Below are 14147 nucleotides of genomic sequence, written 5' to 3' on the forward strand. Positions count from 1 at the left end.
ATGGGGTTGTAAAAGAAGTAAATGCTAGGGTGTTCGGGAGAGGGGTGGGATTAAATTATGGGGAATCAAATTCAGAATGGGAATTGACACAGTTACTTTTTGCTGATGATACTGTGCTTATGGGAGATTCTAAAGAAAAATTGCAAAGGTTAGTGGATGAGTTTGAGAATGTGTGTAAAGGTAGAAAGTTGAAAGTGAACATAGAAAAGAGTAAGGTGATGAGGGTATCAAATGATTTAGATAAAGAAAAATTGGATATCAAATTGGGGAGGAGGAGTATGGAAGAAGTGAATGTTTTCAGATACACTGTACTTGGGAGTTGACGTGTCGGCGGATGGATTTATGAAGGATGAGGTTAATCATAGAATTGATGAGGGAAAAAAGGTGAGTGGTGCGTTGAGGTATATGTGGAGTCAAAAAACGTTATCTATGGAGGCAAAGAAAGGAATGTATGAAAGTATAGTAGTACCAACACTCTTATATGGATGTGAAGCTTGGGTGGTAAATGCAGCAGCGAGGAGACAGTTGGAGGCAGTGGAGATGTCCTGTCTAAGGGCAATGTGTGGTGTAAATATTATGCAGAAAATTCGGAGTGTGGAAATTAGGAGAAGGTGTGGAGTTAATAAAATCATTAGTCAGAGGGCAGAAGAGGGGTTGTTGAGGTGGTTTGGTCATTTAGAGAGAATGGATCAAAGTAGAATGACATGGAAAGCATATAAATCTATAGGGGAAGGAAAGAGGGGTAGGGGTTGTCCTCGAAAGGGTTGGAAAGAGGGGGTAAAGGAGGTTTTGTGGGCGAGGGGCTTGGACTTCCAGCAAGCGTGCATGAGCGTGTTAGATAGGAGTGAATGGAGACGAATGATACTTGGGACCTGACGATCTGTTGGAGTGTGAGCAGGGTAATATTTAGCGAAGGGATTCAGGGAAACCGGTTATTTTCATATAGTCGGACTTGAGTCCTGGAAATGGGAAGTACAATGCTTGCACTTTAAATAGTAATAATAACAGTAATAATTATAATAATATAGTAACAATAATAGTAATTCTTTCTTTCTTTCAACACACCGGCCGTATCCTACCGAGGTGGGGTGGCCCAAAAGGAAAAACGAAAGTTTCTCCTTTTACATTTAGTAATATATACAGGAGAAGGGGTTACTAGCCCCTTGCTCCTGGCATTTTAGCCGCCTCTTACAACACGCATGGCTTACGGAGGAAGAATTCTGTTCCACTTCCCCATGGAGATAAGAGGAAATAAACAAGAATAAGAACTAGAAAGAAAATAGAAGAAAACCCAGAGGGGTGTGTATATATGTGCTTGTACATGTATGTGTAGTGTGACCTAAGTGTAAGTAGAAGTAGCAAGACATACCTGAAATCTTGCATGTTCATGAGACAGAAAAAAGGACACCAGCAATCCTACCATCATGTAAAACAATTACAGGCTTTCGTTTTACACTCACTTGGCAGGATGGTAGTACCTCCCTGGGCGGTTGCTGTCTACCAACCTACTACCTATAAATAATAGTAATATTATTATTATTAATACAGTAGACTGTGGGACAACACAAGATCTCTTAACACATTTTCACTCCAAGAAAAACTGTAGAATATTTTTGGGTGAACATGTTGTAAAAGAAATCCATTTACATGGTGGAGAACATGTGTAGGTGTGAATGTGGCAGATGTGCAGTGTAGTGTTGCTCCTGTGCCTCACAGTGAGCCTCAGAAAGAGAGGCCTACATAATGTAACACAGCCTACCTCACCCAGGGCTGAGTTCATACATGTCCAGTACCACACCTGGACTGTGCTAGTGAATAAACTTGATTCTGTCATCATTCCATCTCTTCTCTGGATCATAACAATGACACTCCAGAGGATTGCAAGTGATCCTGGAACCACAAAGAAGGTTCCTTTTTTATTAACACATCGGCCGTTTCCCACTGAGGCAGAGTGACCCGAAAAAGAAGAAACATTTCTGCCATCATTCATGTGAAATTCTTGGTGTTTCAATAAAAATTAAGATAATAAATAAGCTTAAGAGTGGTGCATGTGTGATGAAGACAGTGCCAGCCTATGGCCTGAATGAGACATCATTTTGTATGATTAAGAAGACTGAGGCAAATATATGAGCTTGTGCAATGATCAACTTAGGGTATGACCTGAAAAATAATTACAAATAGGTCAGAATAGTTAGATAAGACAAAAAAGTTGCCGAGTGAGTGGACTGAGCTAAAACCAACAAACATACATCACTTACTTTTATCTTAATAAGGGAAAACTCATTAAATACTATAAAACAGTGTGATGAGGAAGGAAGACCTGAACAAGTATGTGCATTTAGCACTGGCTGGTTCCACAAAGTTCAAACTGCAGAGTTGGTCACATAGTATTAAGTTTTCCGATGAGAGCACTTCTGCTGACCACACTGCTGAGTTATGGGAAACTATTTCTGAGGATGACTATGTTCCACAGCAAGTGTAATGCTGACAAGACAAGTCTTGATTGGAAAATGTCAGCAAGGGAAACCATAGAGATGAAGATGTCAGCAAGGGAAGAGGAAAAGGAAGAAGTACCCGAGGGAATACAGTTAACATTTCAACAGTTATGCAAGAAGTTAAATGTTGCTGCTAAACTAGCAGACTTTTTCACTGAAGATGACCCTGACAAATCTAGAAGCACTGTTCTAAAACAGTGTCTAGAGAAGTTGATGATGCCTTACTGTGTATTGTATAAAGTACTGCAGGGCAAGAGACCAGAGATGCATTACAGAATCTCTCACTACTCCAGCACAACCATCAATATCAGTATCAAAGCCCTAACCATCCACCTCAGTTAACGATCTTTATCCATTAACCACAGCTAACAATCCACAACCTTCCACCTCAGCCCAGTAGGGCCCACCTCTCCTCTACCAACAACCAGAATTTAAGGTAAGAAGTAATATTTATGTAATCTTTCAAGCTATAATATTTTATTAAATAAAACACATCACATTTTTTTTACAATTTAGATATCTATAAAAAAAATTTGGTTGGCTCTTTCTGGGAGGTCTAATGAACATAACCCAATTTTCCCCATATGTTCTACAGTTCAGTTTACATGCATTTTTTATTACACACCATTTCCAGGAACATAATTACTGTGTTGTCTGACAGTCCTATAATGATAATATCTCATTTTGCAATAGATGTGTTTCATCACCTGATGGTGGCAGCAACAGCAGCTGCCAAAATTGTCGCAGCAGAAGCAGTAATCTTACCAGCTGTTGGCGCAGAGTGTCGATGTGAGTGTCCTTCTCAACAACAGTGTTGTTGAGTTGCCACCGCACAGTCTCCAGATCCTCCTTCAGCAGTGAAGCCTCTGATGCCAGTTTCTCCTCCATCTCTGCCTTCTCCGCCACCAATGAGAGGTTCTGGGCCTTCAGGGTGCTGAGTTCGGACATCAGCGCCTCGGTCCGTCCCTCTGCCTCTTGCAGATCAGACTGAAAATATACACACACACATCTTACTACCTATAAACTCCAATAAACTACCAATAAGCTGATACTTAATACTGATGAAACTTTCTACACTATGTTTGAAAACAGAGCAAATAATGTCCAATTAAACATTATGATTAACAATACTCTTATTACTAAACATAATGAGGGAAAATTTCTGGGTCTGCACCTCGACAGGAACTTGAAATTCAACACCTATATCCACCACATTACAAAAAAAAAAAAAAAAAGTCCTCTCAAAGATACATTATTATATACCACAAACAGCACTACTCACATTATACTATTCGCTGATCCACCCCTGCCTCACCTATGCTATTTGTGCCTGGGGATCAACAACAGCAACTCACCTAAGGCCAATAATAGCCCAACAAAAAACTGCAATGTGAATGATCACACAGTTCACTGCTAGGCAACACACTCCCCCACTCTTCCAAGACCTAAACCTACTTACTATACAGGACATTCACTGTTACTACTGTGCATCCTACATATACAGAACAATAAACTCTAATATTAATTCTGAATTGAAGTATGTCCTTGATAGGTGCAACAGAACCCACAGACATAATACTAAATACAAAAATTTCTATGACATACCCCATGTTTAGCTTAACCTTTATGAAAACTCAAAGTGCATAAAAGGATCCAAAATCTGGAACTCCCTGCAGATATCTCCAGAGCTACTCTCCCTGCCAGCATCTTCAAAACAACCATTAAAAAACACTTTCCTTCACTCACATATTCCAACTAAATATGATGAAACAGTGTCATATTCTCATTGCCACAAGCATATGACAAACAATATATTCTTATTCTCAGTATGTGTAATCTTTACAACCATTAAATATACTGAATGTATGCAAAATATGCTCATATGCCAGAATCTTCACTACCTGTAATCATAAGCCAACCTGTAGTCCTTAAAACAAACTCTATAAAAATGTTCACTGTAATTCCTAAATTTATTGTTACAACCACTTAAGAGACTGGATACACAGCAATCAATCAATTATTGCCTTACTAGTCTTAAGTTAGGACTAAGTGTGCCTGAAATCCTCTACATACTAAAGGGCTTTCTGCACACACACCTAAATGTCACCCACTTCTGTACAAACACTGTATCATGCTGAAATAATCTTGTCTTCAATCTTTACTTTCTATAGACAGCAAGACAGGGACTGAATGAGTGACAGTGAATGTTTTCTTTTTTTTTTTTTTTTTGGGGGGGGGGGGGGGGGGCCCAATCACTGGACGTACCTTGAAGGGAGACAACTAGTTCAAACAATTTTAAGTACCATACATAAGCCATTCACAAAAATCTACAGAAATCAAGAATAAATTATCTATCCAGAACAAGGTATCCATAGATAATAGACAGTATAACTGGCAAACATATGGCCATACACTATTCATGCATACTTATACTTTTGTGTATATGTTTTGAGTGTGCATTCTATGTAAACAAAGCACACTAGAATGGACTGAGACTTGGACCATTGTCCTGACTGGTGCAAGTGCAATGCTGTGACTACACCACCACAGATCTTATAAAAGCTCACCCCTGTGAGATGTTTGTGACCAGTCTCCTACCATGGTGCCAGAACTACAGTGCCACAACCACAGTGCCAGAACCAGTGCTAGAACCACAGAGCCAGAACCACTGTGCCAGAACCATAGTGCCAGATCCACAGTGAAAGAACCACAGTGCCAGAATCATATTGCCAGAACCAGTGTCAGAACCACAGTGCCAGAACCATAGTGCCAGAACCACAGTACCACTAGGTCAAAAGCCTGGCTCACTCACCCCTGGACTTGCTTCTAGGCTCACCCCTGGGTTTGGCCTGGGCTCACACCCTGGGTTTGCTTCTGGGCTCACCCCTGGGTTTGCTTCTGGGCACACCCCTGGGCTTGCTTCTGGGCTGGTTTACTTCTGGGCTCACCCCTGGGTTTGCTTCTGGGCTCACCCCTAGGCCTGCTTCTGGGCTCACCCCAGGGCTTGCTTCTGGGCTCACCATTGGGCCTGCCTCTGGGCTCACCCCTGGGCTTGTTTCTGGGCTCACCCCTGGGCCTACTTCTGGGTTCACCCCTTGGCTTGCTTTTGGGCTCACCCCTGAGCTCACCCTTGGACTTGCTTCTGGACTCACCCATGGGCTTGCTTCTGGGCTCACCCCTAGGCTAGCTTCTGGGATCACCCCAGGGCTAGCTTATGGGCTCACCCGTGGGCTTGCTTTTGGGCTCACCCCTGGGCTAGCTTCTGGACTCACCCCTGGGCTAGCTTCTGGGCTCATCCATGGACTTGCTTCTGGGTTCACCCCTAGCCTTGCTTCTGGGTCCACCCCTGGGCTTGCTTCTGGGCTCACCCATGGGTCTATTTCTGGGCTTGCCCCTGGGCCTGCTTCTGGGCTCACCCCTGGGCTTGTTTCTGGGCTCACCCCTAGGCTAGCTTCTGGGCTCACCCCTGGACTTGCTTCTGGGCTCACCCCTGGGCTTGCTTCTGGGTCCACCCCTGGGCTTGCTTCTGGGCTCACCCATGGGTGTGCTTCTGGACTCACCCCTAGGCCTACTTCTGGACTCACTTCTGGGCCTGCTTCTGGGCTCAACCCTGGGCTTGTTTCTGGGCTCACCCCTAGGTTACCTTCTGAGCTCACCCCTGGGCTTGCTTCTGGGCTCACCCCTGGGCTAGCTTCTAGGCTCACCCCTGGACCTGCTTCTGGGGTCACCCATGGGCTTGCTTCTGGGCTTTCCCCTAGGCTAGATTCTGGGCTCACCCCTGGGCTAGCTTATGGGCTCACCCCTGGGCTAGCTTCTGGGCTCACCCATGGGCTAGCTTCTGGACTCACCAATGGGTTAACTTCTGGGCTCACCCCTGGACTTGCTTCTGGGCTTACCCCTGGGCTAGCTTCTGTACTCACCCCTGGGTTAGTGTCTGGGCTCATCCCTGGGCTTGCTTCTAGGATCACCCATGGCTTGCTTCTGGGTTCACCTCTGGGCTTGCTTTTGGTTCACCCCTTGGCTTGCTTTTGAGCTCACCCATGGGCTTGCTTCTGGGCTCGTCCCTGGGCTAGCTTCTGGGCTAACCCCTGGGCTTGCTTCTGGGCTTGCTTCTGGGCTCACCCCTGGGCTAGCTTCTGTACTCACCCCTGGGTTAGTGTCTGGGCTCACCCCTGGGCTTGCTTCTGTGTTCACCCCTGGGCTTGCTTCTAGGATCACCCATGGCTTGCTTCTGGGTTCACCCCTGGGCTTGCTTCTGGGCTCACCCCTGGACTTGCTTCTGGGCTCACCCATGGGTTTGCTTCTGGGCTCACCCCTAGGCTAGCTTCTGAGCTCACCCCTGAGCTAGCTTATGGGCTCACCTCTGGGCTTGCAACTGGGCTCACCCCTGGGCTTGCTTCTGGGTTCACCCCTGGGCTTGCTTCTGGGCTCACCCCTGGGTTAGTTTCTGGGCTCATCCCTGGGCTTGCTTCTGGGCTCACCCCTGGGCTTGCTTCTGGGCTCACCCCTGGGCTTGCTTCTGGGCTCACCCCTGGACTTGCTTCTGGGTTCACCCCTTGAATTGCTTTTGGGCTCACCCATGGGCTTGCTTCTGGGCTCACCCATGGGCTAGCTTCTGGACTCACCCCGGGCTAGCTTATGGGCTCACCCTATGGCTAACTTCTGGGCTCACCGATGGACTTGCTTCTGGGCTCACCCATGAGCTTGCTTCTGGGCTCACCCCTAGGCTAGCTTCTGGGCTCACCCCTGGGCTAGCTTCTGGGCTCACCTCTGGGCTAGCTTATGGGTTCATCCCTGGGCTTGCTTCTGGGCTCACCCCTGGGCTAGCTTATGGGTTCACCCCTGGGCTTGCTCCTGGGCTCACCCCTGGGCTAGCTTCTAGGTTCACCCCTGGGCTAGCTTCTGGGCTCACCCTTGGGCTAGCTTCTGGGCTCACCCTTGGGCTAGCTTCTGGGATCATCCCTGGGGTTGCTTCTGGGCTCACCCCTGGGCTATCTTATGGGCTCATCCCTGGAGTTGCTTCTGGGCTCACCCCTGGGCTAGCTTCTGAGTTCACCCCTGGGCTAGCTTCTGGGCTCACCCTTGGGCTAGCTTCTGGGCTCACCCCTGGGCTCACACAAGGGTATAGCCACAGTTAAGATGTTGTCCGGCTGAAAGATTGCTCACTGGATACAATGGCAGACGGCAGCACCTTACTATAATAAATGCCGACCTGAGCTGCTGTATGTAATACCAATCACACCATTCATTTCAAATCCCAAACCTCATAACACTTAGGGGTCGGGGCAGGCTAGAGCAACACTACAACACTCAGGACTCGTTGAAGGTTGATCCAACTCTATAATGTAAGATATGTTACCTGATCTTCAGCAATCTTGGCGTTCAGATGTCGGATCTGATTCTCCAGAGCTGTGATTTTGTCACTCCATGATGCCTTGATGTTGTTAAGTTGCTGTCTGGCCTCCTCCAGGCAGTGTTCCATGGCCTCCCTCTGTAAGTTTACACAGTTATATAGAATTATTATATGTAGCAGCATGTGTGTAGAGTACCTAGGATAACCCAAAAAGTCAGACAGAGTGACTTATTTCCATTGGGGTCCTTCTACCTTATTAAAAAACAAAGGTGATAATATCATATTATTATTCTATAATGGAGTTAATATCTTATTATTATTCAATAATGGAGATAATATCTTAACATCATACTATTAAGACTATCTACTATACGAGAGTCATTACTAGGAATAAGGTAAAATTACTCGCATGTTTACCTGGAGAGAGTTCAGGGGGTCATCGCCCCTGCGGCCCGGTCTGTGACCAGGCCTCCTGGTGGAGCAGAGCCTGATCAACCCGGTTGTTACTGCTGGCTGTACGCAATCCAACGTACGAGCCACAGCCCGGCTGGTCAGGAACCGACTTTAGGTGCTTGTCCAGTGCCAGCTTGAAGACTGCCAGGGGTCTATTAGTAATCCCCCTTATGTATGCTGGGAGGCAGTTGAACAGTCTTGGGCCCCTGACACTTACTGTATTGTCTCTTAACGTGCTAGTGACACCCCTGCTTTTCATTGGGGGGATGTTGCATTGTCTGCCAAGTCTTTTGCTTCCATTGTGAGTGATTTTTGTGTGCAAGTTCGGTACTAGTCCCTCTAGGATTTTCCAGGTGTATATAATCATGTATCTTTCCCACCTGCATTCCAGGGAATACAGGTTCAGGAACTTCAAGCGCTCCCAGTAATTGAGGTTTTTTATCTCCGTTATGCGAGCCGTGAAGGTTCTCTGTATATTTTCTAGGTCATCAATTTCACCTGCCTTGAAAGGTGCTGTTAGTGTGCAGCAATATTCCAACCTAGATAGAACAAGCGACCTGAAGAGTGTCATCATGGGCTTGGCATCCCTAGTTTTGAAGGTTCTCATTATCCATCCTGTCATTTTTCTAGCAGTTGCGACTGATTCAATGTTATGGTCCTTGAAGGTGAGATCCTCCGACATGATCACTCCCAGGTCTTTGACGTTGGTTTTTCACTCTATTTTGTGGCTGGAATAAGTTTTGTACTCCGATGAAATTTTAATTTCCTCGTGTTTACCATATCGGAGTAATTGAAATTTCTCATCGCTGAACTTCATATTGTTTTCTGCAGCCCATTGAAAGATTTGGTTGATGTCCACCTGAAGCCTTGCAGTGTCTGCAATGGAAGACACTGTCATGCAGATTTGGGTGTCATCTGCAAAGGAAGACACGGTGCTGTGGCTGACATTCTTGTCTATGTCAGAAATGAGGATGAGAAACAAGATGGGAGCGAGTACTGTGCCTTGTGGAACAGAGCTTTTCACCGTAGCCACCTCGGACTTTCCTCTGTTGACTACTACTCTTTGTGTTCTGTTTGTGAGGAAATTATAGATCCTCACAAACAGAACACAAAGAGTAGTAGTCAACAGAGTAAAGTCCGAGGCGGCTACGGTGAAAAGCTCTGTTCCACAAGGCACAGTACTCGCTCCCATCTTGTTTCTCATCCTCATATCTGACATAGACAAGGATGTCAGCCACAGCACTGTGTCTTCCTTTGCAGATGACACCCGAATCTGCATGACAGTGTCTTCTAAAAATCATTCTCCTCCCTTTCTGTAGCTACATTCATCAAGCACCTTTTGGCTCTATTCTTGAACTGGTTCATGCTATGACTGGCTTTGACACATGCAGGCAGTCTGTTCCATTCCCTTATTGCTGTACAATAAAAAGTGTTTGAAGCCTGGCCACTGACTGTGGGTACTACAAAGTTGTGCTCTCTCCCAACCTTGACAAAACTGGCAGCAAGATATTCTGGACACTGTGAGCAATTTTAAATACACGATTTTGCTTCAGTTGCTTTACTCAGTCTTCAACATTCAGTATATCCAACTGCTGTAATTCATCCTGGCCTACATGCTCTCTTGGACCCAGGTCCAGGATGAATCTTACCATTTTGTTCTGGGTGATTTGCAGTCTATCTTTCAGTTTTTTTTTGTCAAGGCTGAGTACCATGAAGAGCAAGCATAATCCATATGACACTGTATAAGGGCTAGACATAGGGTCCTGCGAGCCTCAGTAGGTAGACACTGTGCTTATCTATAGAGGAATTTCAGTCTGGCATTTGCTTTCTTTACTACACTGTTCCTTATCAATTCTCCTAACATGCATGAGTCAAAGGGGATTCCCAGATATATTACTGAGGAAACTGAAGTGATGGGCTCCTCATTACACTGGATATTAAAATTATTTACCCTTCTCAGTTTATGTTTCGTGCCAAAGAGAATGGCTTCAGTTTTCCCGAGGTGTAATGATAGTTTGTTGTCTACTAACCATTTGTTGCAGGACTCCAGTTTCAGTGTTAATACATTAGCTATATCTTGTGGGTCTTTACCTGTCACTAACAGAGCACTGTCATCTGCACACAGTAGGAGTTTGCACTTGACACTGATAGGCATGTTGTTAACATTGCATAGGAATAATAAGGGACCCAGAATACTACCATGGGGAACTCCACATGCTGTCAGCAGGGGTTCTGATTCCATTTTGTTGATTTTGACAATTTGTCTCCTATTGCTAAGGTAGGACTTAAACCAGTTTACAGAACCTATACTGATAGCTTAAGTTTCTTACATAATATATTGTGGTTGACAGTATCGAAGGCCTTTTGCAGGTCTAAGGTTACCATACCTATGAGGTTTCCCAGTGACATTTCACTTCTCATGTAATCCATCAGATTAATTAGGGAGGTGTCAGTTGAGTAAGATCTTCTAAAGCCTGATTGATAGCTATGGAGAATGTTTTTGTCATGAAGGTATTTAACTACTTGACAGTACACTGCCCTCTCTAGAATTTTGGATATTATACTGAGTATACTAACAGGTTTATAGTTGCTTACATCAGACCTACTATTTTTCTTGAAGATAGGAGTAACTCTGGCCTCCTTGAACCCCTCCGGTATGTTATTAGTGGTGATGGGCAAATTTATTACGTAGCAATAGGGAGTGACAATTCAGAAGCACCATCTTTTAGACGGGATGTTATCAGGGCCAGTGCTCTTAGTTGGGTTTAACCTGCTTAGTTCTTTTTGAATAAAGTCATGAGATACACTTACTAGTTGACAACTGTTTGGAGTTACCCCTTTATTGGTATAGTATGTTTGAAACTTATCAGAGTCTGTGTTAAAGGTATTTGATGCAGCTGGTAGTTTACTTCCTAGTGTTGATGCAACAGATGTGTAGTAGGAATTAAAACAATTTGCCACCCTAGTTGTTTCGTGGCATACCTCGTTATTGATAGTGAGTACTATGTTAGACCTATCTACTGGTTTATGGCTATACCCCAACTGTTTTAGTTGTTGCCAGAGCTTTCTGGGGTTATGTTTATACTCTTCAATTTTTAAGCAATAGTGCTTTGCCTTTGCTCCTTTTATAAGTGCTGCAATATTCTGTCTGTTTGCTTTCAATCTTTTTAGCAACTGATGTCTGGATTTCATAATATCTAATATCTCAGTAGTCATCCAGGGTTCAGTTCTCTGTTTAATCCTGATGTCTTTAGCCCTTTTAGGGTTGGTGCCGTGCAAGTACGGCTTGCACGCCAGGGTTGGTGGCATACTAGTACGCATAAATTCTAGCGCCTTCAAATCTAGCAAGAGAAAGCTGGTAGGCCTACATATGAAAGAATGGGTCTATGTGGTCAGTGTGCATAGTATAAAAAAAATCCTGCAGCACACAGTGCATAATGAGAAAGAATAAACTTTGACCATGTTTTTGGTTTAAAACAGCGACTTTGCACTGTATTTTCTTATGGTATTTACAGTTGCATTCTAGTTTTTCTGTTCTCATTTTATAGACTGGAAGACATATTGCAGGAATTGAGATGATTTTGATTGGTTTCACAATGAAAAGTACCTTGAAATTGAGTTCAAAGTAGCAGAAATGTTCGATTTTTGTCAAAGTTCAAAAGTAAACAAATCATGCAAGGTGTCCAACAGACGTCAACTGGCGAGTCTAATATTCTTTAAGAAGTGTGCTGATATTATTTATAACATTTCTACACAAATGCAGTAGTCTGCATAACAGTAAATCTTCTATTTTTTTGTGGGAATAAAAATTCATAGTGGAAAGCGAAAGAAGTGTAAGAGAGGCCTGGGGATGTGACTAATGAACAGAAAAAATATGTTTTTTATTGCCAAGAATGTCTGTCTTGTTTATTCTGGACCCTATTTGGAAATTGGCATCTTTTGAAATTTGTGTGAAATTGGCAAAATTGCCAATTTCTGATCACTTTATTGGATAGTTGAAATCAGTAAATGGGTGGTTTCTTGTACTCATTCGATAGAAAATATGGAGTTCTAGTGAAATAGTTATGATTTTTGTTGATTGGTACATTGGAATTGGCCGAAAATAGGGCTCAAATTGGGTGAAATCTCCGATGCGTAAACATCGTCGAGACTGCTAACTTCGCGAGAGCATAATTCCCGAAGTTTCCCATCAAATTTCATACTTCTGGTGTCATCATGATTGGGAAAAGATTCTCTATCATTTCATAAGAAAATTTTTTTTTTTTTTTTGAAAAATTTCCGACCCTGAGAACAAGTTTAGGAGAGGGCCTGCTGACCCTGAAAGGGTTAACTGGTGCAATATTATCAAGGATGGTAGTGAACATTGTTTTGAATTTTTCCCAGGCATCATTTACATCTGTGCAACTTGTTATCTCTGTCCAGTCACAATTGTGTAGCCTATTTACCAGTGTTTCTTTATTGTAGTTTCTAGCTGACCTCATTTTTATTGTCCTGTGTAGGCCTATCTTATCTCTAGTGATTTTTCTGGTGCAGTAAATAATGAAATGATCACTAAGACCTGTGGTAATGATGCCTGACTGACTAATGTTCTCAGAGCAGTTACAAAGTATGTGGCCAATTAGGGTGGCTGAGAACTGTGTGATCCGGGTTGGTGTATTAATTAGTTGAGTGTAACTATTTAAACCTAGAATTTGCTTATACCTTTTGCATAGCCCGTTATTTTGCTGCTGAAAACAGATATTTAAGTATTATTGTCTCACAACTGTTTTCAAGTCCGGACAAGACTCTAGAAAAGTCTTCTAAGAACTGGTCATGGGTGGAAGGGTGGTAACTAGTTCCTACTAAGATGGGTTTGGTCTTGGGAAGTAACACTTCAAACCATAGAATCTCCAGTTTAATGTTATTTAAATCAGGTCTTGGGTTGCAAGCTAAGTCATTTCTTATGCAGGCACATACCCCACCACCTTTTCTGTTCCTATCTAAGCGTTTTACATTGTAACCTTCTATCCTGACTTCATCTTCGGTCACAGTATCATCCAACCAGGATTCAGAGATGGATATAACTGCCGCCCAAGTTCTGTTAGCTAAAATCCTAATCTTTGCCAATTTTGGAAAAAGTGATCTTGCATTGACATGAATAAAGTGAAGGCCTGCTTTCATAAAACAATTATATTATTTATTTTATTATTTTTTATTATCACACTGGCCGATTCCCACCAAGGCAGGGTGGCCCGAAAAAGAAAAACTTTCACCATCATTAAAGTTTTTCTTCTTCTCTTTTTTAGTAAATGTCTACAGGAGAAGGGGTTACTAGCCCATTGCTCCCGGCATTTTAGTCGCCTCATACGACATGCATGGCTTACAGAGGAAAGATTCTTTTCCACTTCCCCATGGACAATAGTAACAATTATAATCATCATTATATGGCAATGGGTTATTTGTATCAAAATTAGGTAAATTAATGTCATCATTGCTAAAGGGTAACTGTGCCAAAGTGCATTTGTTACACACAAAATGAATTCTGGCACAGTTACTATAATTGTACATACATCCATTATGCACCCAGCCCTTACACATTTTACATAAGGTGTCTTTTCTGTTCTTCTTTCGTACTTTAGTGCAGTGTATGCACCTGTTTGGTGGTGTTTGAGATAATAAGAATGGCCTATGTATGCATTACATATGGAGTTAAGGTTATCATTCCTAGCTACTAGACTGCCATTAACACCATCGCTTATCTGTCTGTTTTGCCTCTGCACAATAGTTTGAGGTCCTGGATTAATTTGGATATCACCACTTAACCCCTTCAGGGTCCAAGGCCCAAATCTGAAGTGGGGCCCCAGTGT

At 43.4% G+C, this 14147-nt stretch overlaps 1 protein-coding gene across 1 annotated transcript in view; it reads right to left on the bottom strand.

Moving 5' to 3' along the window:
• The window catches only part of LOC128705044 (golgin subfamily A member 1-like), a 152703-nt gene that overhangs the window by 52210 nt on the left and 86346 nt on the right, over positions 1-14147 (bottom strand). The window contains exons 4-5 of the mRNA XM_053800296.2: positions 7855-7986; positions 3261-3482 (exon numbers count right to left, since the gene is read on the bottom strand). Of these exons, the coding sequence (XP_053656271.2) occupies positions 3261-3482; positions 7855-7986 (354 nt within the window). The remainder of the gene's footprint in view (positions 1-3260; positions 3483-7854; positions 7987-14147) is intronic.

The sequence above is a fragment of the Cherax quadricarinatus genome, chromosome 49 (genome assembly GCF_038502225.1).
Source record: "Cherax quadricarinatus isolate ZL_2023a chromosome 49, ASM3850222v1, whole genome shotgun sequence".
Classification (NCBI taxonomy): Eukaryota; Metazoa; Arthropoda; class Malacostraca; order Decapoda; family Parastacidae; genus Cherax; species Cherax quadricarinatus.